This window comes from Brienomyrus brachyistius, chromosome 21, assembly GCF_023856365.1.
Source record: "Brienomyrus brachyistius isolate T26 chromosome 21, BBRACH_0.4, whole genome shotgun sequence".
NCBI classification, from domain to species: Eukaryota; Metazoa; Chordata; class Actinopteri; order Osteoglossiformes; family Mormyridae; genus Brienomyrus; species Brienomyrus brachyistius.
This window is the reverse complement of record NC_064553.1, coordinates 2,227,143-2,252,013: the sequence shown is the minus strand read 5'-3', so window position 1 is coordinate 2,252,013 and position 24,871 is coordinate 2,227,143. Positions and strand designations below refer to the sequence as shown.

The window sequence follows — 24,871 nt, the reverse complement described above, 5'->3', positions numbered from 1 at the left end:
AACTGAAATAGATCAGAGATGGGATTATCAGAATGCTTTGCTTGTGTGTGCTGTTTAACCATAAGAGAAGTCTGGTCTAATTCTTGTTGGCAATTTTGCAGCTGTATATTTGTGACAAAATCAATTGTCCTGCAGAGGGCAGCAGAGAACACCACCAGCTCACAGGGCCTCATACAGCGTAAGCATTGGTCAGAGTGCTGTCCTTTGTGTTTCCTGTCATTGGCCCTGCCTCCATCAGACATACTGACTGCATGGTGCAATGTGCTGTCAGGGGTCACAAGTTCGGAGTACTTCCCTTCTCTCTCTCTCTCTCTCTCTTTCTCTCTCTCTCTCTCTCTCTCTCTCTCTCTCTCTCCCTCCCCCCCTCCATCCTTCCCCTTGGGGCAGTGGGGAGTTGGATTTTATGCTACTATAATACAAATACGGCTCACCATTTCTTCTGAAAGTTATGGTGCTGTAAAGCCTGGACATTTTGTGGATTTTGTGGGCTTATCTGGAGGACTGTGCCAGTGCAGTGTTGATTAAACACAATCTGCTCTCATGCAGGTTATTAATTTACTGCCTTTGGGGAAAATATAGGAAAGTCGGAATCTTTGTCAGAGCAGTTAGGAAGGCCTCATAGGCTCGTGTGTGTGGGTGTGTGGGTAAGAAACTGTTATGTTAGATGGGCTTGGGGGGGGGGTTAGAGTTATGATGACAGAGGTGGGAGTACAACTCATCCGTGCAGCTTCTGCCATTGCTGGGATGCGTCACATGTTATGCTGTAAGCATGTGTCTTAAACCCAGCTGACCTATATGGCAAACTGCATACTGATTCAGTCCTCGATGCGTTTGCTGAGAGATTAAGGGTTATGTTGGTCACTGGGCCAGCCGGCTGGTGCCTTTCCTGCCTGGCAACTGGGTGACTTGGCCAAGCATGCCGGCATGCTGTCCATGTGCGTGCGGGCCCTCTGGAAGATTATGCGCCTGTGACATCACCGAGCACTCAACTGCCCTGATGTCACTGGCTGCATATCTCTCTATGATGTCATCGATAGATAGACTTCCATTGCAACTCCATCGAACATTGCTCTTCTGTTCTTCGTTGTTTAAATGGTGTGTAGACGATTTAAGAAGAAAAGAAGTCCGTAAATACCTGCTGCCTTAATGCAACGTTATTATATAAGTTTTCACATTTACATTGGTAAAATATTTAAGTGAAATAATTTTGTAATAAATGCTCTATTTTTCTGTTCGTTAAAAGTTTCCCTATGAATTAGTCATCTTAAAAAGATAAATAGATCGTTCAGATAAAGTCCGATCATTTAGAGAGTTATTCCTCAAGGTCATGTCATTATCTGATGAGCTTCCGGTTATGAAACTGGTTGTAAAATGAATCAGTGGGATGTTAAATGTGGGACATTTGCTCAGTACAGTAATTCCAGAATGTGCCTCATTGGTCATATGAGTATGTTACATCCGATGACTCTGCACACCTTGTGCTTTTGCTTTTCTGGTCACTAGGTGGTGCTCCTGCAGAACAGCTGTGCAGACTGTGCTTTTAAGCAGGCTGACCTCTCTGGCGCACAGTACAAGTCTCGACATGTTCCCTTCCCGTGTAGCGCACACACTGTCCTGGCCGCACCCACTGTGAACTTCCTGTTTGGTGTCAGAGGCTGCTCCCATTACCGGCGAGAGAGAGAGACACAGGCGACCAGGTCCACCTCTCCTCTGTAATAAACTGCATCGTTTTGGCCCCCTGTCCGCTCACTAATTGCAGCCTAAGCCTCACAGGTTTCTTACAAAGGCTCTTTCTCCTGCTTGACAGGTGTGCTCCCCCGGGCCCCTTGTCATTCTGCACAGATGGCAGGAAACGTGCGCTCTCCAGTTCTCCTCATTGCCCAATGGCCCAACCTCAGGTTCACGCCGGCAGACTTTGCCCCGCTGGCGCCCTACAGCTGCCGGTGCTCCCCCCCCTGCTGACTCCCCGACACTCTCTGTGTAAACGGGCACCCTTCCAGGTGGCCTGGGCTGCCCTCCCGCGATGCTTTGCCGTCCTGCCACCCGTGCGTTTATAAGGCCCCTCAGTTACCAGGAATTAGTGTGCGACTCGCTGTCTGTTCCCCCCCAGCCCCCCCACAGAGGAATCTAGAGCCGTATGCACCCCGGGCTGGCAGCCACACTCACACCTTTGATGTTCAGCAACACTGTTTGGGGTTTTTCTCAGCCACATCTCAGACGCTGGAAACCACTAGCGTGTTCGCCTGGTCTGGGCATGAGTGCACGCACCCCCCCTGATGGACTGGCACGCTTGCTGTTCCACCCTGCCACCCTGTATCTGAGTCTCTGAACACTCGTTGCACTTTGTTTGTAGTCATCCATGGGAACCGGTCACTGTACCTGAATAAAAGGACTGGGGGTAAATATGGAGCTTGTGTTCAGCACCCCCCACCCCCCCACAAGTAAAACCAAGCAGAGTGATTTTTGGGAAGTGGGTAACTGGTAACTTGCTACTGATGCTACCACTTTCTCCCAGCCAGGAGGAGCTACCCAGTTGAGGTTTGCTGACAGGTGAGGGGAGACTGCAGCCTGTGCCGGTGGCCAGGTGGCTGGGAGGTGGGACGTGGGTTTCACACGATACCATCTACTTACAGCTGACACCAGCTGGTCACCACGGGTTAGTGCGGGTGTGAGCTGGCTGGTCGTGGGATGAGAACATACCCAGGTCTGGTTACTCTGACCCTCTGGCTACTTGGGAGATTTTCCTTGGAATTAATAAGAAACTACAGCACATTCCGATTCACGAAGCCAGTATCTTTCCTGGTGAAGCGCGTCGGACGATAGTAGGACCTGGATCTCTGTGTATCACCCACATGTTCCGGCTGCTTTGTTTCTCGTTCCGGTGGGTTCTGCTCGGACTTTCCCCTCGTGCAAGGCCCTCTTACTTTCTGATCGTCACGCTGGTTACTCTGCCTTGCGTCATCCTGCTCCGATCTCCACTCCCCTCACGGGGTAGGTCAGTCACTGTGGTCGAGGTGGGCGTGAGGAAGCGTGTCCTCCAGTACTGAGGGTCAGGGTGAAATCATGGGATTTTTCCAGGAAATTTCACACCAGTGAGAACCAAATCATGGTGGATGTAGCTCCCATATGACACAGAGTGCTTGTAAAAGATTAATCAATGTTAAAGATAATTAGTATCAGTGGGGAAAGAAGCCTTGAACAGAATGTCTCCTTACCTGAGAATGTGTGCTTGCCCTGTGTGTGTGGACTAGAAGGTTCTTTTTCCATTTGACACAAAATATTTACTCCCAAATATATCTTGGAATACTTCCTTTTGACGCAGTGGGTGGCAGTTTGTAAACTGTGGCTCTTTCCCCCTGTGAATCACGTAACTGCCCCACTGGCCCACTGACCCATTGCCCTGCTCCCGATATCAGCCATCTCCGGGGGGCTGCCTTTGTTTACCTGGGGGGCCGGTTGCCCCTGCCCATGTCACTTGCAGAAGTGGGTCGGGGTGTATCTTGCTGCCACTGCTGCTGGCCACACTCCCGCCTTCCTGTCTGTGGGTGTCGGTTATGTAAACACGTCTGAGCACCCTCTCCACGGGCCTCCTTCTGGATCGTAGCTGCTGGGTGCTGGTGTGAGACCCAGAAGCCTGGGCACCAAGCTCAGTCTGTGCACCGGGCTGGAGGTGCTAGGACAGAGCCGCATATCCTCTGGGGGGTCTGGCAGCAGCTTGGACCCCCTCAGGGCTGTTTATATTATCTTTTATACTTCCTCACTGCTTCCTCAAAGCTGTTTACCGTTACTTTTCTTTTTCTATAATGCTAATTTTATCCCGTTTTGGGCCTGCCTGTAACACTGGTATTTTCCAGCACCTTTTGTGTGCATGCCCTACAGCCCCCTGTCTGGTCAGGCTGACCGTGACCAGGTGATCGGGCTGCCCACCAGGTGCTGTGCTGTTAAATCCTGCAGCGTCTGTGTTTGTAAGCTCCCAGCTCAGCTATCAGGTCCTTCTACAGGCAGCAAATCTCAGAAGGAAGTGGGATTTCCAGATAAACTCTTGGCATGTGATGCTACTTCCTGTTCCCGGAACAGTCTGCCCCATCACTGATGTTTTTTTAACCCTCTGTCCCCCAGTTCAAGTTCATAAACAGCCCTCATCTGGCATTTTGGTTCTGGAAAGTTCCAACGATCTGCTTTCCCAGTTGAGTGTCCTTGTGAGAATAGGAGCACGTTTGGCATCTCTGCCGATCACATGGGCTGTCATGACGCACGTGGCAGTTTTTGGCGTCCGATCCATGGAAAATCACTCTGTGGACTCTGGTTCGGCTTGCTGGCTTCATGCAGTCGGGATTCTTTCCGGCAGGCGCATTCCTGGCGTGCCTCGCCGCATGTGCTTCATGTCTGCTATTATTCCGATGAATAGACACTGGTAGCTCCCCCCAAGTGTGCCCTCCCACTTCTGGAAGACCCGTGTCAGTAAGGTCTGATCTTAATCTCTGTTCTAGGTCATATGGCTGCAGCACTACTAACGTTCAGCCCTGCTCACGTGGGATTGATTGGAGATAAACTGCGCCCTTGTGACCCCCAATGTCACCCTGTAGCTGCACAGACATGTTGTGGGTAAATGTAGACACTGGCTTCAGTAGAGAGCAGAGTCCCAGCCCTTCTGAAGAACTCTGTGAGTCTGAATCATTGAGGTGGGCTCTCTCTGAAACGGGAAGGTTGGTGAAGTTCGCGCTCTATCGCTGAATGAATGTTTCCCCTTTTTCCTTGCCGGCCGTGATCCGTGACGTTGGTGTGGCGCGCCCGAAACGGAAACAGCACCGCAGAAGTGGCACGGCTGAAATGCTGACAGGAGGCTGCAGCTGATATAAAAGGGCGGGTCTGTGCTTTTGCGTGTGGGAAAGCGAAATATATGCACAATGCATGGGAAGAACATGCCATGATTTGGGCATGTTACTGTTTCTGAATGTGTTCTTTTAGAAGGGCATGCATGCACTCTCCTTTGCGTGCACAAATGCACATTGACTGATCTGCTGATTTTGATGTTAGAGTGGTGCTTATTTCCAAGCAGTTGTTGGTTTCCAAGTACCTTCCTCATACCGCTTTGCAGGAACTTCGTAGAAACTTCCTCTGCTCACATTGGCCTTGTTCCTGGTGTTTTTACTGGAACATCTAAAAATAGGTGTAGGGGATGCAGGCCGGAGCCAGGGGCTGCTGGTACTGTGTTGCTTTGGGGTTGCTTCACCCTGCCTGTCCCCTGTACAGTGGCAGTGCACACAGTGCCGTGTCATTGGGGTTAATCTGCTTATAGTGTTTGTTAGTGTTTCAGATGCCTCAGTCTATCCTGTGTATTTTCTCATGCGTCCTCGGAAATCTTCGTGTGCATGACAGAAAAAGCAACTTGCTCAGTTTTCCGAATGTGCTTTGCAGAGACGGCGTCTGGCACGTGCTGAGGACACGGAGACAGGCGAGCCGTCATTTTTTAAGTTTCATCAGATTGCAAGTCTTCAGTTTTGCTTTCTTGCGAATTAGGGAGTGGCCTTTTGGCAGCCTTTGTCCACAGCAAATTAGACAGGACTCATGCGATGAGACATGCTTATGCAGCTGGCTGGCTGTGGGTCAGGAGAGGCAGGGGCAGTGTGGGGGCCACAAAGACGGGCCTCTGTCAGCACGAAGTGGCCCTGTGCAGAGTGCACTCGGGGGTGAATGCCCGTATTGAGTGTGAGGGTGTATGTTTGTGTGTGTGTGTGTGGGGGGGGGGGGGGGGGGGGCAAACACAGCAGCTGACAGTTTTGCAGAACTACTGCAGGTTAGCGTGCAATGGTGCAGGACCGCCTCTGGCTGCCATTTTAATTCTGCACTGGTGTTTGCATCCCGCTCGTTCTCGGTGGCTTAGGCCCAAGAGGGTCGTATGGTTTCAACACCACATTATGGTGCCTCACATGTTTTCATGCATGGCCAGGTTGCACCCACAATTATGATCAGAGTTTCTGCAGGTTGCAAGTATAATGAAACATACCGGCTCCCTGGGGGATGGAAACTCTTGATACTGCTCTGCTCATTTCTGGGAAAACATCTTTGCACAGTTTGTATAGTTCTTGCTTTCTCTCTCTTCTTCTCTCTCTCCCTCTCTCTCTTTCTCTCTCTCTCTCTCTCTCTCTCTCTCTCTTCTTCTCTCCCACCCACTCTGTCTCCCACCCGCTCTCTTTCGTCTCTATCTCCCTTTTCCTGGTTGTGTTGATGATAGTCCAACAGGTTTGAAACCGTTTGCCATGGGACAAGCCTGCCGTTATGTGTGCCCCCCCCCCCCACACACACACACACATCCTCAGCAGCTAACCTGCCCCCCTCCCTCCGGCCCCTGTGACCTGATGACGGTACTGCCGATGATGTCACTGGCCCACAGAGTGGCCTGAGCTGATGTCATCGCCGTCAGACAGTCGGGTAACTGCCCATACCCCTCCACACGGGGCCTAAGAGCAGCTCAGTGCCTCTACTCCCTTATATGGGCTGATCAGGAGACGTGTGGTGATCTCATCTACAGCCGGCCCTTGGTGGCCTTGGTCCAGATGCCTAATGCTAATTCCCCGGGTTAGATCATTCCAACTGCCCCCCCACGTCTCTGGAGCGGGAAATCTCAGTCTCTTACATGCTGCCTCTCAGTTTTTTCTCATTTGAAACACTTAGTGACTCGCAGCTCAGTGCTGCAGGTCCCCCCTCCCATCTGTGTGAAACCGGACACCTGGAATGCGGTGGAGGCCTGCCATTGTTTGTCATCGTCGCACAGTGGGGGCTGACCCCGACTGTGCAGGGCTTCTGAGGGGCCCGCTAGGCCCCTGGCCCCCTCGGTGGGGGGGGCACCCTGCAGGGCCTTTCGCATCCGCAGGCAGATTGTGGGGTTTGCTCCACACACACAGACACATACACACACACAGAACTCCGACTATGGCGTTGCCGTTTACACCGGTTAGCATGCGTGTACAAATTGTGCAATGAATTATGTGGAAGTATCTGTTTATAAGTGAGTATGCTTTGGCTGTAGTTGTTTTAGGCGTGTGTGTGTTTGACGCGCACGCGATCGGAAACACCCAAGCACCGCCTCTGAGCTTGTTTTTGGTCCGTTTTTACACGCAGAGCTCCTAAGCGCAAGAATCAAACGTGCCCTATTGGCCATAGTGTGGAAGCGTGCTTTTGGGATCTGCTCCTTTTCAGCAGGTAAACAGTCAGCTGCAAAATGGGTGAAAGGTATCAAAATTTATAGAATGGACATGCCTGCATGAGGCAGCAGGGGGGCTGGCGGTGTGGGGTGGGCAATAGCACGGGGCCCATTGAGAGCAGGGTGCCCAGGCCTTGTCCTTCACCATCATCTGGATTAGGGACTTTTCCCTCTGGGAGCAAAGCCGTCAAACACTCTTCTGATCTTCCCCACCGATCGCATCCCTGAAAACTTGTGCAGGGCGATCAGGCATGCAAACCCGAGCACACGGTGATTGGATATTTGAGCAGAAGTAGGGGGTGATAAAGTAAGTTAGCAGGAGCGTAGGGTGATCAGATGTATGAGGCATCTGTGATCAGGTGTGCACACAGGAGCACCCTGGGCCTGCCTGACGCGGTCCGGGCAGCGTTCCCGATGCTGCCGTGCTCCGTGTTGCTGCCAAGGGATTCGTGCCCCATTCCACAGGACTCGCCTTTAATAAACACAGAGTTTGTTTTGTCTTCAAAGGCCGTGCGAGACGCACGTGAGTGTCAGGCGTGCCCCCAGGCTGAGGTGCACGACAGCCTTTCATACATAATGAATGAGGGGGTGTAATCCTCCACGACATATGTGTAGCTGCATCTGCAGTGCAGACTGAGGGCAAAGTGCATTGGGTTCGTTTCCCCAACATGGCGTAGATAAGGTGTGTCGTGTCTCCCCCCCCACCCCCCCGTAGTGGGGATTTGGCGTAAGGGTTGCCATTGATACTGAACTGTGAAAAACAAAACTGCACTTCAGTTGCAGCCACACCCATTGCATGCCAGACGGATCTCTGGAAAATGCCGGAAGCCTTTTACTCTGGGATGAGCACACACACACCCCCCTCCCCCCCCTCCCCTTACATCTGACTTAAATGTCCCCCCCTGCCCGGGAGCCTTTTGCATTAATCTGTAACCAGGCCGGAAGCCAGGAGTGCCAGCACCCAGAGAGGTGGCGAAGTCTAGAAGTTCTACTCAGCCGGTTCTACACGTTGCTGCAGGCCGGCTCTGTGCTTTTGTCATTTGGGTCATTGGTTTGGCTCCGAAAGCGAGAGGCTGGGATTTCCCTCGCCGGCGGCATGCCGCTCGGGCACCGTGCGAACGAATGGGTGCACTTTTAGTCACGCGATGTGGAATGTTTGCCGAGCCACGCGAGTATCGGTGTCGCCTGACTGAAACTGCAGGCCCGCCCCCTCCAATTTGCATGTCAGTGCTTCCGGGGAGGGCTACAAGGAACGTCCCATGCTGACTGGCGGAAATCCGCGCCGGGGGGGCTCAGCTGGGGCGGGGATATCGGTAGTTTTAGTGTCGCGAACAGAATAATAAAGGGAGCCTTTGTCCAATCCTGATCTCCCCCCCCCCAAAGTATCAAAACATGGTTTAGACTCAGTGCAGAAGCTGCGACAGTGCAGCTCTGTGGGCTACATTTCGAAGCATAGCTACGCCTGGCACAGCCCAGATGCATGCAGTGACACTTATTAGTAGCTGAGCATGCGCCGGCCCACTGCACAGCTATAAAGGCTACAGCTGCAGGTCATGTGCTTCTTTCTGGATCGTAGATAAGAGTCCAGGGTGCCTTTCTGCAGGTGCAGCACATACCTGAGAGGTGACTGTCTGCATCCTCCTACCCTCGCATGGTGCACTTGCCTACTTTGCAATAGAACATCTTTAACTTACCTTTTTAGTGCTACACTTATATTGCATGTCATTTGCACACACAGATGTGGAGTACAATTATTATTTTTTTTAAATAGTGTTCTGGGGGCGAGTGTTTTTGGTTGCAACAGCTCTGGCTTCTCTGGAAGCTTCCACCACGAGTCCAGCCCAGGCTGCTGTCTAGACGGGGAAGCTGCCCCTTCCTTTGCGGAAAGCTGGAGCAGGCCAGGAAGTTATCCGCCTGTCTCCCCCTTGCTGTGGGTGTGTGCAGCCGTGCGTGTCGGAGGGTGCATCAGGAGCTCGTGCCGTCCTGTCCCGTCCCTCACAGGCTGAGAGACATCCTTTTCCGTTAATAGCCTCCTCCCCAGAGATTGGATTCTGGCAGTGGAGCCTTATCCCCCCTCTTGTCTACGGTGAGAGACGTCTTAGAGACTTGGTTACGGCACGTGGTCGGCTAGTGGTGCCGCCGGCAAAGCCACAAGAAGCCGCCATGCCCCTGTGGGGGGTGACGAATGAGGCGGCGGCTGTACCGCGGTTGGGAAACTATCTGCATTTAGGGTGCCCTGCCAGTGTGCCCCCGCAGGGCTGGGTCGTGCTTCTGCCCTGCAGGGTGGGGTCATGCAGGGCTCTTTTTCCTTCTTTTTTTTGTTTTCCTTTCCTGTTGAAGCAACAGTGTTCTGTCTGTTATGAGGTTTTTGTTCCCCCCCTGCCCACCCCCACTCACTCGCCCCTGAAATTCTGAAATCGAGCTCTGAGCTCTCGCTCTCTCATGCAGGCTTGCCACTGTGCACTTAAATAAGCCTCCCAGACGGTGTTGTGTATTGCATTGTACCGCGAATGCGTCCGTGGCGTCGCTGTTATCGGTCCTCGTAGGAGGATACAATCGGTATGCGTTGGGGGTGGGGGGGGGGGGGCGGCGCCGACATCTGCGACATGACGCTGGTTCACACTAGGGCACGTGCACAATCTCATCAGCCCCTGGGGGGCGCTGTGTGGGGCAGGAGTCGGAATGAGATGGGCCCGTTCTCGTGGGAATCATGTTTGTGGTCATGGGGGTTGCGCATGATCGGGGGGGGGGGCAGACACATTCAGGCACGCCGGTGGCTGCTCCTCCTGCCACCCCAAACAAAGGTGGAAGATGCCTTTGATCGCCGCCCCTATGCCTCACTGCCGATAAGCACCACGCCTCCCAAAAGAAAGGGGAGACCTGCCGAGTCGTCGGCCGCCGTGAACAAGCGTAGCTTTGAGAGATAAGTTACTTCATGTCCGCCAGGAGTCTCTGGTGTGGCGTGTAGATGAGGGCAGGCCACCAGGAGAGGTTCAGCGTGTTCTCAAATGAACTCGCCGCAAGTTCAGACGCTCATTCCGTGTGTCTGCTCCTGGCCCAGCCTGGCCCCGCGGGGGTGTCCTTCAACCTGTACCGTGCCGCAGAACTCTCCATGGTCCTGGATACCTCTTAACCCTAACCCACCTCCAGTCTCCCAGCATGCACTTGGTGGGGAGCATGAGAGAGGATTGCATATTATGGGTTGATGCGGGTTTCTGCTGCGAAGCTGCTGCAGCGCAATCGGCAGCCTTGCCTGGTGCCTGCTGTGCAAATGAGAGCAGAGTCCCTGAGTACAGGAAGACAAGGGAGCTGGCTGGTTTCGTGTGCAATAAATGCAACAGGCTGTCACATGTCGATGTTACGGCTGCGGACCAGGGAGGATAGAAGAACGCTTGGGGTTTGAACCCAGAACCCGAAGCAGCTTCTGTTCCAGCTGGCCAGAGGACGACAATGTCTGGACCTCTATAAATAACAGCCTGCTGCAAATTTCATGGTCTGGGAAGGATACTGTGGGCCGAATGAGTCTAAACACTAGAAAGTAGCTCTTTGATCTTTGGATGTATGTGACTTTCCCTGGACAGGATATGCGAGGAGACATAAACTTACCAGGCAGGAAGTTAGGGGGCCATCATGCCTCCCCCTGCCCCCCTCTTTTCCCAGCATTCCCCAGAAGCGGGTTGCTGACTTTGCCTAATCTACAGTCCTGGGTGTTTTGCCCAACTTGCTATCAAGAAAAAAATCAACCAAAACCCTCCTTTCTTCCTGATTTGCTGAAGTTTCCCATCTGTGGGTCAGGCCACACAGCACGCTGGGGGGGTGGGGGTGCTGGGCGTGCGGTGGGAAGAAAATAACATGCCCCCCCCCCCCCCCCCCGGGTGCCCACACCCTGCTGCACCGCGGCGCCATCTGCAGCGGCGACCCTGTTTCCCGCTCCCATTTGGGGGGAGGCCGTTAATTTTACGGCTCACTTACCTGCCCCGCTGTGGGTCAGGCGAGACAAATGCACACTTGTGTACTGGCAGTCACGACAGGCTGCTTTGAGCGCTGACTCAGCAGCACGTCAGAGCAACCGGGAAAATATCTGTCATTTTTTTCATCGTAGATGAAAGAGTCCTTGTATCTCACAGCTTGTGCCAAGACCGTCCCTGCGCCAGTGCTGCGTGAGTGCTTATGCAGACAGCATGTCCTGCTTTAAACAGGATAAAGATGGAACGAGCAAAAAAAAAAGGAAGGAAGATCTTTCCATCTTCAAGCTGTATGATTCTGTATGATTTTAACTGTTTTTTTTTCTGGCAGTTTGCAGAAGGTCGCAGGGCTCCAGACTAATTTTTCCAGTGGTAGAACTGGTACTATCAACTTTCTCAGTTGGCCGCACCAGCACATGATTTGGTTACACCCTTTTTTTTGAAAAAACTTTTTTACTGGCTCAGTCAGTTTCTCCCTGTCTGCACCCACACTCTCGTCATCACCTGTGTCTGTCGCGAGACCTTTCTCAGCCTCCTTTAATCTTTAAAATAATCACCTATAGTCATGTTAACACCGCAGCTAAATGGATAGTTCCGTGCTTTTTATTATCAGTGCACATATGTGTACGCATAGGTGCCAGTTCCACGGGCTGCTGGAAGGCCATTGGACGTACTGAATGCCTGTGTTGTAAAAGCTTTCCTGTGATTGGTCAGTGGTTTTAGTGCTGTTCTGTGGTGAGTGATATTGACTAAGGATCTGATCTCCAGATCACTTGTCACTGTTTATTTCCCGCACCCACTGACAGGAAGTTAAATTGTATGTACGTGCTGCTGTGTGCAGACCTGCAAGGAGAGATCAACTCAGAAAAAAACACGCTGGACTAATGCAGAGTAAATAAAACTTTGTAGCACACTGCGTTAGCACAGTGCTCGCGCCCAGTGAACTCGCACACTCTCAATAAATGGTCACGATCTGCAGGCCTGGGTGTCAGACCAGTGATTTTGTTGAGCCACTCTCGCCCGTGCGGCTTGTACAAGTTGTGTAGGAAATGAAGCCCCCCCCCCCCCCGTCCCCGTCTCCCATACTCCCGTGACTACTGTGACGTCTCCGTCCGTCTGGCCCCCAGATAGCATCAGGGTCACGGAGATTACTGCTAATAAGGGTTAGCCAGACTTTTGCTTTGGAACCCGGGGCTCTGCTGCTGATACCTAAACATTGGCAGGATGTGTGCAGTAGCCGGGGGAGGGGGTGTTACACGGCCTGTACCTTGTCTGAGAGCTCCCCCACCCACGGTGGAGCCTCCCAGCCCATTAACGTATGGCTACCCCCAGCAATAGCCGATTGGCTATCCTGTTGCTAGGCAGCTAAGAGGGTCTGAGTGACTGATAAGCAATCAGCCAGCCTGGCAAAGGTCTGACGGAAATCAGGAGCCTGGTGATGGTCAGCTTATTCTTGGTGTATGTGTGTGTGACTGTGTGTGTCTGTGTGCATGCATGTGCGTACCTGTGCATATGTGTGTTTGAGCGTGATTGTATCCATGTGTGTCTGAATGCTTGTGTGCGTGCGTGTGTCTCTGTGCGTGTCTCTGTTGTCTCTGTGTGTTCATGTGCGTGTGTACGCACATGTCCATGGGGCTAGGTGCCACGTGCCCAGATTGTTACACTTGTAACTCGCGAACTTCCCTAAATGGATGCCCCTCAGCTTTCAACCCACTGGCTTCTGCATGGCGCTGTCAGCGTATTCCGGAATCCCTCTGCCGGTCAGTTTGCTTTATGGCTGTCAGTGGGCCCCCAATGGCCGTCGTGGCACTGAGGGTGCAGCTTACGGGATCACTGATGTCACATGATGCAGTGTGCAGGGTAACTGGTATCACATGTCTCACCGGCGCCCTCTTCTGCATCCCTGAAGGACAGGCCAGACAGGTGGCTGGTGATACGACCTGCAGATTGCTGCAGGGTCTCCTATCTGAGGTGGTCTCTATGATGTCTGCCCCCTCAGCCAGGCTCCCCTCACAGCCTAGGTGGTCCTACTGGGACTTCCTTGGATAGGAACCGGGACTTCTGAGGAATTTCTGAACGTGGGTACCGGTGGAAATTGCTGCTCCTCCTCCTCCTCGTGTTCTCATGGGATCTTCAAAACATGCCGGCGTCCCACGTCAGATCCTCCCCCCACCCCGCAGCAAGGCCTGGATTTGTCAGAACTCCCGGAATGAGGAGCGCTCTGGGTCCCCGGAAAGAATTTGGCTCAGCTCTGAAGCCTGAAGTCATGTGAGCAGAAATATGAGGATTGCTCTCTGCTTCCAGTAAGGAGCCTGCACGTTAGCTGATGGCAGCCACGTCTGGCTCTGCACTCGTGTGAACTGACACCAGTCACCGTCTCTAGTAGCACCTTGAATCACCCAGGACTGGCTATGAGGTTTGAACTCTTTGGCCCTGTGGGGTGTGAGAGCAGATTCCTGCTGTGGCGCGTCTGGTCTAACGTGTGTGACCGCCTGCCTCGCTCAGCTGCGCGCCTCGACCTTCAGGGCTCACTGAAGCGCTCTCTCGGGGCCGAGTCCGGCAATGCCCGCGTCGCGCTGACGCAAGCTGCCCCGTGACTGGCGCCAGGTCTCTGGCCCCCGCGATTTGGCCCCGCCCACCCGTGTTAGTCTGACTGCACTGGAAAATTCACTGGTGTTTGAATGCATGCCTGACACAGATGGGCATGCTTAGTTTGAACCTTGCTTTCCTGCAGAGCAGTTCCTTGCCTTTGTTGTGTAGGAAACACCACAAAGGATGTATATTAATAACAAGCCACCAACTCCTTTGTAGTACAACCGTCCCCTTCCTTCCGGTGAGTCCGCGATGCCCTCCTGACTGCCCTTCTTCTTCTGCCAGCCCTTCGGCCCAGACGCATCTCTAATCATCCTTCCCTGATGAGCCCCCCCAGATGCGTGTGGGGGGGCTGTCACCATGACTGAGGGGGCCACCTGACGTTACCCAGCAGCGGTGGCGGTCTGGGGGCCCCCATCGACCGGCCCGCCTGAATTGCTCTGCGTCCTGTTCCTTCTCTCCAGGCTGGCTGCGTGGACTATTTATAGCCTTTGGGAGGAATTTGAATGTGCATTGTCTGAAAATGCTTAGTGGGCTGGGATGGGGAGGGCTAGGCCCCCGCACATGTGTCCCCGACTTTTCCAGAAGCGTCGAGAACAACTTGGGCCTTGGATTTATCTGAACTACACCCTTGACCCCCCCCCCCCCCACAGTGTTATTTCCCAACTGCCAAGGGGGCTTTAGTAGAAAACGCTTTGATGGGAATTCCCAGGTTGGATTGACTAAACCCCCCCCCCCCCAACCCAAGGCAATCACGTGTGTCATTTGCTGTCTCCAAGGAAACAGCGCTAACCATTCACAGCTCACAGCAGATTTACTCTGCCTGGTCCACGGCTCGGTGACGTGGGTGGTGAACTTTAAAATGTCGGGATAACGTCAGAATGCTCTTTGCAAGGCGGCACCACCGCCATTGGTGTGGAGTTGCTATGGTGATTCTGGGAAGCTGAACCATTCCCTTTGCATTGTGGTGTTTTGTCATTATCTTTGTTGCATTTTTGTTCTATCTATTGTTCCTGTCCATTAGGGGGCAGTACTGTGTGGCTGGCAGAGTGTGCTGGCCTTGGGCCCACTCGGCCGTGAACCCAGTGCACATGTCTGGCCGGATGAGTCAGCCCGCTGCCCGGCTGGGCCTGTGCGACCGCGTCACCTTTGCCGTGTACATGGCATGACTCAGCACAAAGCATGTGGCCGCCGGCTCGTTACCATTGGCCGGAGTGCCCTGCAATGCCCCAGGCTTGGCTGTCACCGTAAGGACCCTTGAGTGGGTAGGGAGTGGGAGAGGAGCAGTGAGGCGAGGCAGAGAGTGCCCCCTCCAGGCAGGTCCTGCCTTTTCAGAGCGTCAGGAGGAGTGGCATGTTCGCAAGTCCGGCATGTTCTGTACTTAATTCTAAGAGCTCGACTCCTCCATCCTGGTGCTGTTATGTATCCTGGTGCTGTGGAACGCAAGGAATGTTTGGGTGGTGTGTGGTCTGGCGGGTTAGAACCCTGTGGCTGTGATCTGTACGTTGCTAGTTCACATCCCAAAAAAATTTTTATTTCAATGGCTGCCTTGGGGGTTCGGCCATGTTGAAAGCCGCCCTGTCTTGTTTTGCAGGAGTAACTCCGATCCAACATACCACAGACGCAGGAGGTGATTTCACAGTGCTGAAGGAGGGTACGTACCTGCTCGGTTCCCTCCCCACCTTTCCCGGCGTTTCCAGCTGACTATCGCTGACCCCAGCTGTGTCTCCTTCTGGGCAGGTCGTGTGCTCAGCCAGCATGTCGTCCAAAGGGCCCAGCTCCAACAACATTGCCCACGCGCGGAGGGCTGTTCAACAGCTCAGGATAGAGGCCAACATTGAGCGGATAAAGGTGAGGGTCCCGTCGCCCCCTCTCCAGGCTGCATACCTTCTGGGGGGTGATCAAAGGGCGTCTTCCAAGAACACTGAGAGCATCCTGGCCCAGATGAACAGCATCCCAGACAGGCCTTCTGGGAGGCGTAGTTCTCCCCCGCCTAACGGCCTGTGATTCCCCCCCCCCAGGTGTCCAAAGCTTCCGCGGACCTGATGCGCTACTGTGGGGAGCACGCCAAGTACGACCCACTGCTCATGGGAATTCCTGCTTCAGAAAACCCCTTTAAGGACAAAAAACCCTGCACTATACTGTAATGACATGCCTCTCCTGCATTTTTTTGTCATTTTTTAATTTTATCATCAGCAATCTGATTAAAAGAATGCTCTAATCTTCCCCACACTTAACAAGTGAATATCCCAGTTAAATTGCAGCTAGAGTGCCCCCACCCCACCCCTTTATCCTCTGCATTCACACTTGTCGGAATGAGGGAAGATCTACGGATTATTCTGGAAGCAATTCTCACAGAAGGGATGAGTAATGAGTGCTGGTTTGGGAGGAACATTTGAAAAACCGAGGCCTTTCATGTCTAGTGACACAAACGTTTATGTAGGCAATTAGCGCAGCTCCTACTCTTAGGGGAGGGTTTCCAGATTAAGAACCGAGCACATTCCCACAAGAGGCCTGCTTTGGTAAGGAAGGCCTGTGTCACCATAAGTTACGGGGGTGATCTGTCGGGTCAAAAGGTCGCTTCCAACCAGTAAACACCTCAAGATGTTATGTTTGTGCAAAGTGGGGCGTTTAATCGTGCGTATGCTGGAGACCCTAACCCTTCCTAAGCTGTGGCCTTCAGAGGCAGGCTGGACACAGTCTGAATGGAAATGTCTGGCTGTCCAGATGTCTGTTTCTGTTAAATAATTCAATAAAAGCTAAGTGTTGGCCATCAAAACGGTAAAAATTAAGCCTGAAACCACTAATAGCAGTTAGTTAACGAACATGAACCTCGTCTGGAAGGAGAGTAACAGCTGACCCAGAAGGTGTCCTCTTTCTAAGTTATTTGGCTGCTTTTTTCAGATTTTCCTTACTCAACCACTAAACCTTTATTTGTTATTTCCAATGTACTTTCTTTTTAAAATGTGATCAGGACACTACTTACCGCTGTATTCAGTCCTCCTGATGGAAACTGCTCACTGTATTAATATGTCATTTCTTTCCAGGAGAGCCTGTAGGGTGCCTGTTTAACAATGCTGACCTGCGTTGGGAACGTTTTGAAGTGCTGTATGGAAACGTAACATACATTCTGTGCTCCTGATACCTGCTTTTAGAACTTGTTCCACGTCTAGCTTAGCTGATCTAACCAGCGTTGTGTGCAGTTTTCCGAGAGGCAGGATAACCTTAACCCTTTAAATGCAGATGCCTTACAGAGTTATGAAGGATAACTTTGCCGTCAGTTTGTTAATAACTGATGTCTTCTTACGTAGCGTATGTGACGGAGCTCAAATCTACGTGTGCCATCTCGAGTACAGTTCGTTCTGGATATACCGAAACATCCTGAATGTCTGATTGTATTTCACAGCCAGTGCTCTATGCCGCTCTGGTCCTCAGCATTCTTGATGCCCAAGGGATCCTTCCTTGGTGTTTAGGAGGTGTTTTGTCTCCTCTCCACGACTCAGAATTCCCCCATGTGACGGGGAGTATTAACGTTTTGATGTTTACAGTCGTATTCAGCTTCTGACCACTGATGACAAGCCCTGCCGCCAATTTCATGTGATCTGACCACCTTTGCGATGGCCTTACTATCGGCGCGCGTCATCCTCCTCGAACCCGACCCGTATGGAGCGGCCCTCGATCACAGCGACGTAAACCCAGCAGCATCGCAGCCACTCGCACCCCATGTTTTTAAACCGCCGTCTTTATGATGTTCCACGTTGCAGCAGTCATTCATGGAATTAGGCAGCAGTTTCACGAAACTCCACTGTGCTCTGGGGGCGTGGGTTGGGGGAGGGGGTTAATCTGTATTTGTTTAACAAATGAATAATGGCTTCTTGAATGAAATTTTTTGCCAAGTCTACTCTTGTAAGTGGTGGATTTAAACCGTTTTTAGATATTAGGTTTTTCTTAATTATAAAGTCTAGAAACATTTTTCTGGTACTGTACAAGTGGAATTTGCTCTTACTTTATTAAACATAAATCTGTTGCTATTGCTTATGTTGTCTGTGTTTGTGTGTGCATGTGTCCATGTGTGTGTGTGTGTGTGTGTGTGTGTGTGTGTGTGTATGTGTGGGTTTGCATAGATCACATTTGAGGACCAAAATGTCCCCAAAGTGAAGTAAAACCTGAAACTTCCTTACTTGTGGGGACACTTCTTCAGGTGCCGATTTGGATAACCTCAATTTTATAAAAATCTGTTAATGCAATCAAAAATGTAAAAGTGCCAAAAGGTATTTGGGTTGGTTACTTATGGTTAAGGTTAGGGCTGGGTAGGGGTTTTAAGGGTGTCGTGATTGGGGTGTGTGTGTGTGTCAGGCTCAGTTATCTGTGACCTGGAGTGCAGCACGGAATCCAAACAGGAAGTGATGTCATATTACCTGCGTCGATTAGCACTGTCTGGCACATTGTGGGGTGCCATGTAACATGAGCAGTAAGTGACATTCTGCTGGCAGTGCTAGGCAGGGTGGTGCCCTTTGTCTGCCTGGCTTCTGAAAAGCTGCTGTCATGTTGACCCAGAGAGCTTCGGGCAATTCTCTGCAACCCCTCCCATCTCTGCCCCAGGGTCCGCTTCGCCTTCCACTTCCCCCCCATCGCTGGGCCAAACGAAACAACTTCACCTTTTACCGCTTTCACCGCCCAAAGCCACCCTTTATGCCTCGTGACCTGCCAGCTTACACATTAATGGGCCTGCCAACTGTTTCTGGTGTGATATCTCTTCAAGGTTATGATGCCGGAAAGTATATATATGGTTATATATAGTGTCATTGAGATAAGAAAATTCTTTCATGGGGATAGCGTGTCGCGAGTGACGTCACGCCTCGCCTAACCCCTCTAAGGAAGCTCAGCGAACCTGGCTCTGCCAAGCCCTTAATCCCGTGTCCGGTTCATGTGGCTGGGAAGCTCTCCGTGTTACACCAGCATCCCAGAGGCTGAGGTCCAAGGGGTCACTAGGTTGGTGTGTGTCTGCTGGCCATTGTGGCTCCGACCCCTGAGCAGTTTCGTGGTGCTGCAGGAGCGCTGGACGAGCCCGTACCCCGTAGCGCTCTTGACCTGCGGAGTCAGCCAGCACTGCACTGTCTCGGGGAGAACAGGATCCCTTTTGTGCCGTGACGGCTGGCTCTTCCTGTTAGTGTTGCTTGCTTGCCCTGACACATTTACAGAACCACCCCCCCCCCCCCCCCCCCCCCCCGCCGCCAAAGGTTTTCCAGTTATTTTGCTGGCAGTTGACTTTCCTGCCTGTACATAGTGTTCTGCAAAGGGACACATTTAATGTCTCACCAATAAACACTATCTGAATGACATTAGTTGGCTAAATAGCAGGTGTGTTTATCTTCAGTGGCCTGCGTGCCTCACGTTCTTACGCGGCACCTGATTTACGGGCAGGCAGTTAGGGAAACGACCTGCGGGTAATTCCTTTCCTGAGCTGGGGTTCGATACTGTGTGACTTGTATGGGTGCCGGGTGAACAAGCAGCCGTTCTTACATCGGAGGAACCTTACCTGGAGTTGGCCGAAGGGTCGAGGCACGTGGAATAGCGTGTGTGTGTGTGTGTGTGTGTGTGTGTGTGTGTGTGGGGGGGGGCGGGGTAGGACGATAGATAAGCACTTTCCGTTCAAAGTCCGCTATGTGGAATTCCTCAACTCTGCCCTTGTATGCGGCCGCCTCCCAGCCCGGATTAGGTTGGGTCTGGCGCTTCTGAACCTCATCCTTGATCCTACCGCCACCCAAATTCTTTGGACCGGATGGTAGCAGCTGCAGGTTTTTTTTCTTTCCAGCTCAACAAACATCACTTGCAAGGCGCTTTTGAAGCATGACACTGCTGTGTTTCAGAGTGGCCTGTTTGAATCTGCTTACTGCGCATTACTCATCCTCACATGTGTGCCCGTTCGCGTCCGCCGGCATCTCTGAAGGCTTTCCGGGTGGAGCGGGCTTTTCGCCCAGCCCGGCTGCTTCCCACCCACCCAGCCACCCACGCGACGCGAGGCATCACCGCTTGGGTATGCGCTGACACCGGGGAACCTATTGATGGGCCCCCCAGCATAGACCGCGGGTCACTAACGAGCTGCATAAATCATGCTCTGTGAGCGGGGCCCGACCTTTTGAGGCTGGCTTCCGGATCGTTCTCTGCTGGGCCGCACAACCTTGACTCAGCCAGTGTTTTATGTGCTGCCACCTTTCATCAGGACCGCCAGCCCACCTCACAAAGGGTCCGATGTGGGAGGGGGGGGATGTGTGTCAGCCGGAGTCGTTTTTGAATCAGCCCCGCTGCCCCGCACTCTGTGGGCTCTTGCTGGGGGGTTATTTATGGCTTGGCAACAGTCAGCAGCTCCCCGATGAGTGGGTGGGGGCTGCTTTCTAAAAATAGCTGCGGCAGGAATTCTGGCTTCCACTCTGAGGGAGGGGAGCTATTTTGGGAAACGGTCAGGCGCTGGGTGCCGGCCCAGCCCAAGGTCTGCAGCCTCCGCTCTCTAAGCTGGAAGAAGACAGAGCGTTCGGAGATATAGAAGGACATGACACACCCAGATAAGGCCAGTGCTGGGGGTCAGACAGATGCAAATTGCTTGCAAATGAGAGGAGCATGTGCAATCTGGGGAGAAACAGAGAAAGATCTACATCTGAACTTGACAAATCGAGCATTATGTGGAAATTCAGTGGCTTCCTGTTCATGAAGAAATTTGTCATATTTGATATCCAGGAATGCATTGCAAAAACTTACATTAAATTGCCTAAATGTGCTGATGGAGGTGGTGAGGGGCTGTTTTATGTGCCCTCTCCCCTGGGTCATTGCCAGCCCCAGCTGCTGTGGGGGCTCCAAGCAAGCTGCTTGTTTTCTAGCTTCTGAAATGCAGCTGGTGTCAAGGTGTCCCCGTCGGGTTTGGGATGGAACATGTTCTCTCTCTTTTGTTTCCTCCCTCACTTTTCACGTCCTGCTGTCTTGTTGGGTGGTCAAACAGCACCCAGCCCCCCCACCCTGGACTGAAGCTGGAAACGGGTGGGAGGGGGGGATTGTGACCGGACCTTCTGCACCGTAGCACATCTGGGCACATCTACACGGATGAGTGGATCTGTCGAGGGGGGAGGGGCATCCTGAGGGGCTGGGTGTGATGCAGTTTCTCAAGCCAGCTCTGACAAATGCCTGACTTTTTACGCTGACCCGTAGACCAAACCCTCACACTCTCGCGTTGGAGCTGTCCAATAGGTGCCGGCCTTCAGGGCTTGCGTGCGTGTGCAGGCCGTCTCGCTGCCAGGGAGCACCCGTTCGGCTAGGGTGTCTCCTGGAAGGCGGCGGCCTGAGACTTGGGAGAATCCTGGCCGTGCCGTGATTGTGCGGGCCTGCAGTCAGAACGCAGATACCCACGGGGCCCTGAGGAACAGGAGCCTCCTGCTTCACACACAGAGTTTACTTTATGATAGCACATAAGAAAATAATACATTTACAAACGAGAGGAGGCCATTCGGCCCATCAGGCTCGTTTGGGGAGAATTCAACTAATAGCTCAGAGTTGTTAAAATCTTATCTAGCTCTGATTTAAAGGAACCCAGGGCATTAGCTTGCACTACACTAACAGGAAGGCTATTCTGTACTCTAACTACCCACTGTGCAAAGAAGTGCTTTCTTAAATCTAGTTTAAAATGTTCTCCCGCTAATTTCCACCTATGGCCACAAGTGTAAAAGTATTTTTTGAGACCTACCAGGAAAGCTAGCAGAGGCATAAGGGAAGGTGTTCATTCTACATTACCCCCACATAGCACCTCTTACTTAAAGAGCAGGCTGACGGCCCATTAACAGTGTGACAAGGTGACATCCCCGGGGCCCCAGTGTGTCAGATTTTGGCCCCTACGCCACACAACTACACCAGGTGTCGCCCTCCCCACCCGTCTTCTGATGCTTTAATCACCGTGTAGGCTGCGGGTTTCGTGCAAAATATTTTATTCGACAAAATGCATCATTGTCACTGCTTTACAGGGGGCTTCATAGTGACTACAACATAAATACATTTCAATTAATATAATCAAAATAACTTAGACAAAAAAAAAAAAAAACTTGTGAAACAGTTCCTGTAAAATATGAAAGACTATAACTTGTCCTGCACACTGACATTATAGATCTTCCCTTTTAAATAATAATAATATTAGCAACAACAAAACAGCATTCATACATCTGAACATCTCCATATGACGTCTGGTTGCCCTGTAATCCAGCCAGGGGCTCAGTCCTGATCCGCAGGTTCTGGTCCGCTCCCGGGCCCTGCCTGTTCCCCCCCCCCCTCCCCCCCCCCGCCCACCTGCCCCCACTTCCTGTGCGGCGCCTCTTCCTGAGGCCACATGGATTCCTTCCTCCTGAATCTCCGCTCCCCATGCCAGGCTAGGAATGTGACTCCTCCAGTCAAGCCGAAATCCACCCCTCTCTCACCGATACTGCTGTCTCTCTGTCCGTCAATGCTTCCCCTTTTTAATTTTTGGGAATTTCATCATCAGTTTGTGGGAGTCCTCTCCTGAGTGGGCTGCTGTTGTGTCACACAAATCCAGTGCATCACTTCCAGTGCTGGAGTCCTTGGTCTAGCTCCGCCATCATCGCTCGGGGAGATTGATGATGGGCACCCACTGATCCAAACCGCGGCTCTCCCTGCAGAACCGGTTCACCTTGCTTAAAGCCGGATCCTTCCAAGTTGCAGGGTGAGGATTCTGGAAAGAGAAACGGGGGAAAGGGTTAGCATACCGAGAATGTCTAAAGAGAACACTGGGTACAACAGGCACAGTACATGCAGATTCTGAGAAAAATCCTGCAAGTAAACTACATTTGGATTGAACAACACTTGAGGTTAGTGTTTCAGCCAGGAGGTTAGGGCAGGAAGGGGGGGGCATTACTTTCGGGAATTCACATGTTCTACAAAACTACTCATCCTACTTCCTGTAACGGCTGTTTGCAGGAGTGTCTCACAGGATGTGAACAGCCCCCCCCCCATTCCATCCATCCCCAAAGCGGGAATGCGGCACCCGCCTGGCGGCCAATTAGCACAACTCCGGATCGCTGCCGCTCCTGCCCACAATCCACATCAGTAGCGCCGAGTCTGCAGCCACATGAAAGGGCTTCAAGCAAAGCGTGCAGACTGTGATCTTCAAAGCGCCGGGCTCCGCATAGGTAATCCGTCCAGCTCGGCCTTTTCCAAATGCCATGAAACCCCAATTCTCATTAACCCCCAGAGCGCATTAACGCTGCTCCTAAAGAAATGCGTAAATGCGCACAAAACTGCTGCGCGCAGCCCGGAGCGCGTTCATCCCAGGGAGGGAGCCCCCTATTTCCGAGAAACAAAAAGCCGGATGCAGGATATTTGACGGCTTCGCACGCCGGGGAGCGACTGATGTAGGAGGAGGGGGGCATGTACCGGCAAGTTCACAACAGGTGCGAGAAGCCAGCGGCCCGATCGCATGGGGGGGGGGGTTCTTTGGGAAAAGCGAAGCGAAAGGCACGTACAGTGACTAAGACGCAGTGCAGGTCGGCCGGCTCGCCCCCAGGGCCGAAGTCTCCCAGTATGTCCGCCAGGCGCCGCATGTTGTTCACCCGCAGGATGTTGATGTCGTTCTCGCAGCAGAATGCCTGGATGAGCGTGAAGTGGATCTGCAGAGCCACGTCCCCCACGTCGTCCTCATCCGTGGCCAGGACGCACAGCACCACGTTGTCCGGGTTCCTGCACAGGGAGCAGCATGCGCGTTAGGGCCGGAGGTGAGGAGCCGCAGAGGGCCGTTCAGAGGGCCGGCGATCCGGTGCCATCTACTTACACATTGAGCCACTTGGCTGCTTCGTACACCCCCACCGTGACGCACCCCTGCGGCGCCGCGGAGCTGAGGACCTCCTCCAGAGCATTGGCCACCGAATCCATCCTAAAGCACAGGACAAAAAATAACATGACACACGTTGTAACGCGCCAATTAGTTTAACGTCTTTTTGCCGGGGTTTCAGTCCCCGGTCAGTAACGCACCGACCGGCCCCCCCACAGCCCCCAGCCCCCACCTTTTCCAGTAACACTTTCTCTGATCCGCACCTAAACCGTCCCGTGAGGTTGGCGAGTTAGCGATCACTAGTTTAAGGTGACTTTACCCACAGCCCGGCGGTCCCTCTTAACTAGCTGAGCGCGAGAGTGTTGCCGCAGCAGCCACGCGAGCCGGTGCGCGTGCAACGCCACCCCAGATGTTACCAGTCGTGAAAGATGTAAAGTAGAGAGCAGCCTCCGTTCAAGTTTCGTTTCCTTCAATAGTCATAAATTACTAATATGCCCAGAAGTCCGGGAGACATGCAAGGTAAAATGGACACTTTACGTTACAAAACAGCATGTTAAGGGCCGCGTTAATTACTATTTATTTACTGCACGGAGCGCTAAAACAGTCAGCCAGTGCATCTATTTCCGAGAGCGCTGGAAGGTCTTTTTTAACTGTATAACTTACCTTTCTGCAGAGTGATCTCCACTAAACTCTTCAAAAGTCATATTGCACATAAAATCCAGTTAAAGGGTCGATATTCCCAGGCTGCCAAATAGAATAAACTCCGCAAAGGATCAGCAGTCTTCGGGATGCGTTATCCACGGTTCAACAATATTACCTCCTCTGTACGTCAATCCGTGTATCTGAGGGAGCGAAAAGTGGTAGTCAAAGATAAGGTTCACAACTACAGCGTCTCTATTCTCCCTTAATTTGCATGTTAAGTCCCATTGGTCGTATTCTAATATATGGGGCGGGAGATGGCATTTGGCCGATAGGGATTGGTTAGTGTAAGCGGAAAGTACACAATCGCATTGACGTGACTGGAGACAACCGGCTGAGCAGGCGTGGCCTGTTACTCATTGGCAATGTATGCCATAAACCATAGCAACGCACGGATTACACAGGTATTACATGTGCATGACACCAGCAAACCACTCGCGAGGAACCTACAAAGAAGAAAACACACAGATAATAATAATAATAATAATAATAATAATAATCCAAAAGAAAAGCTACAGGTTTAGATGTTTGATGCATGCAATTAGTTGTATCAAACGTCTGTGTATTTTTTTTATTGTGGATAATATGTCT

The 24,871-nt window shown here is 52.2% G+C and overlaps 2 protein-coding genes across 3 annotated transcripts in view; one reads left to right on the top strand and one right to left on the bottom strand.

The window, feature by feature from the left end:
- gng12a (guanine nucleotide binding protein (G protein), gamma 12a) overlaps positions 1–17,792 on the top strand; it is a 29,467-nt gene extending 11,675 nt beyond the window's left edge. For both annotated transcript variants that reach the window (XM_048989189.1, XM_048989190.1), the window contains exons 2-4: positions 15,356–15,415; positions 15,502–15,612; positions 15,783–17,792. In XM_048989189.1, coding sequence (XP_048845146.1) covers positions 15,520–15,612; positions 15,783–15,908 — 219 coding nt within the window. In that variant the 5' untranslated portion in view covers positions 15,356–15,415; positions 15,502–15,519 and the 3' untranslated portion in view covers positions 15,909–17,792. The remainder of the gene's footprint in view (positions 1–15,355; positions 15,416–15,501; positions 15,613–15,782) is intronic.
- A 4,487-nt stretch (positions 17,793–22,279) lies between these two features.
- On the bottom strand, positions 22,280–24,465 carry LOC125716884 (growth arrest and DNA damage-inducible protein GADD45 alpha-like). The gene is made up of 4 exons (XM_048989696.1): positions 24,245–24,465; positions 23,582–23,683; positions 23,277–23,490; positions 22,280–22,486 (listed from the first exon to the last, which is right to left on the bottom strand). The coding sequence occupies exons 1-4, from the start codon at positions 24,292–24,294 to the stop codon at positions 22,373–22,375; spliced, it is 480 nt and encodes a 159-aa protein (XP_048845653.1). The 5' UTR covers positions 24,295–24,465; the 3' UTR covers positions 22,280–22,372.
- Positions 24,466–24,871: the final 406 nt, after the last annotated feature.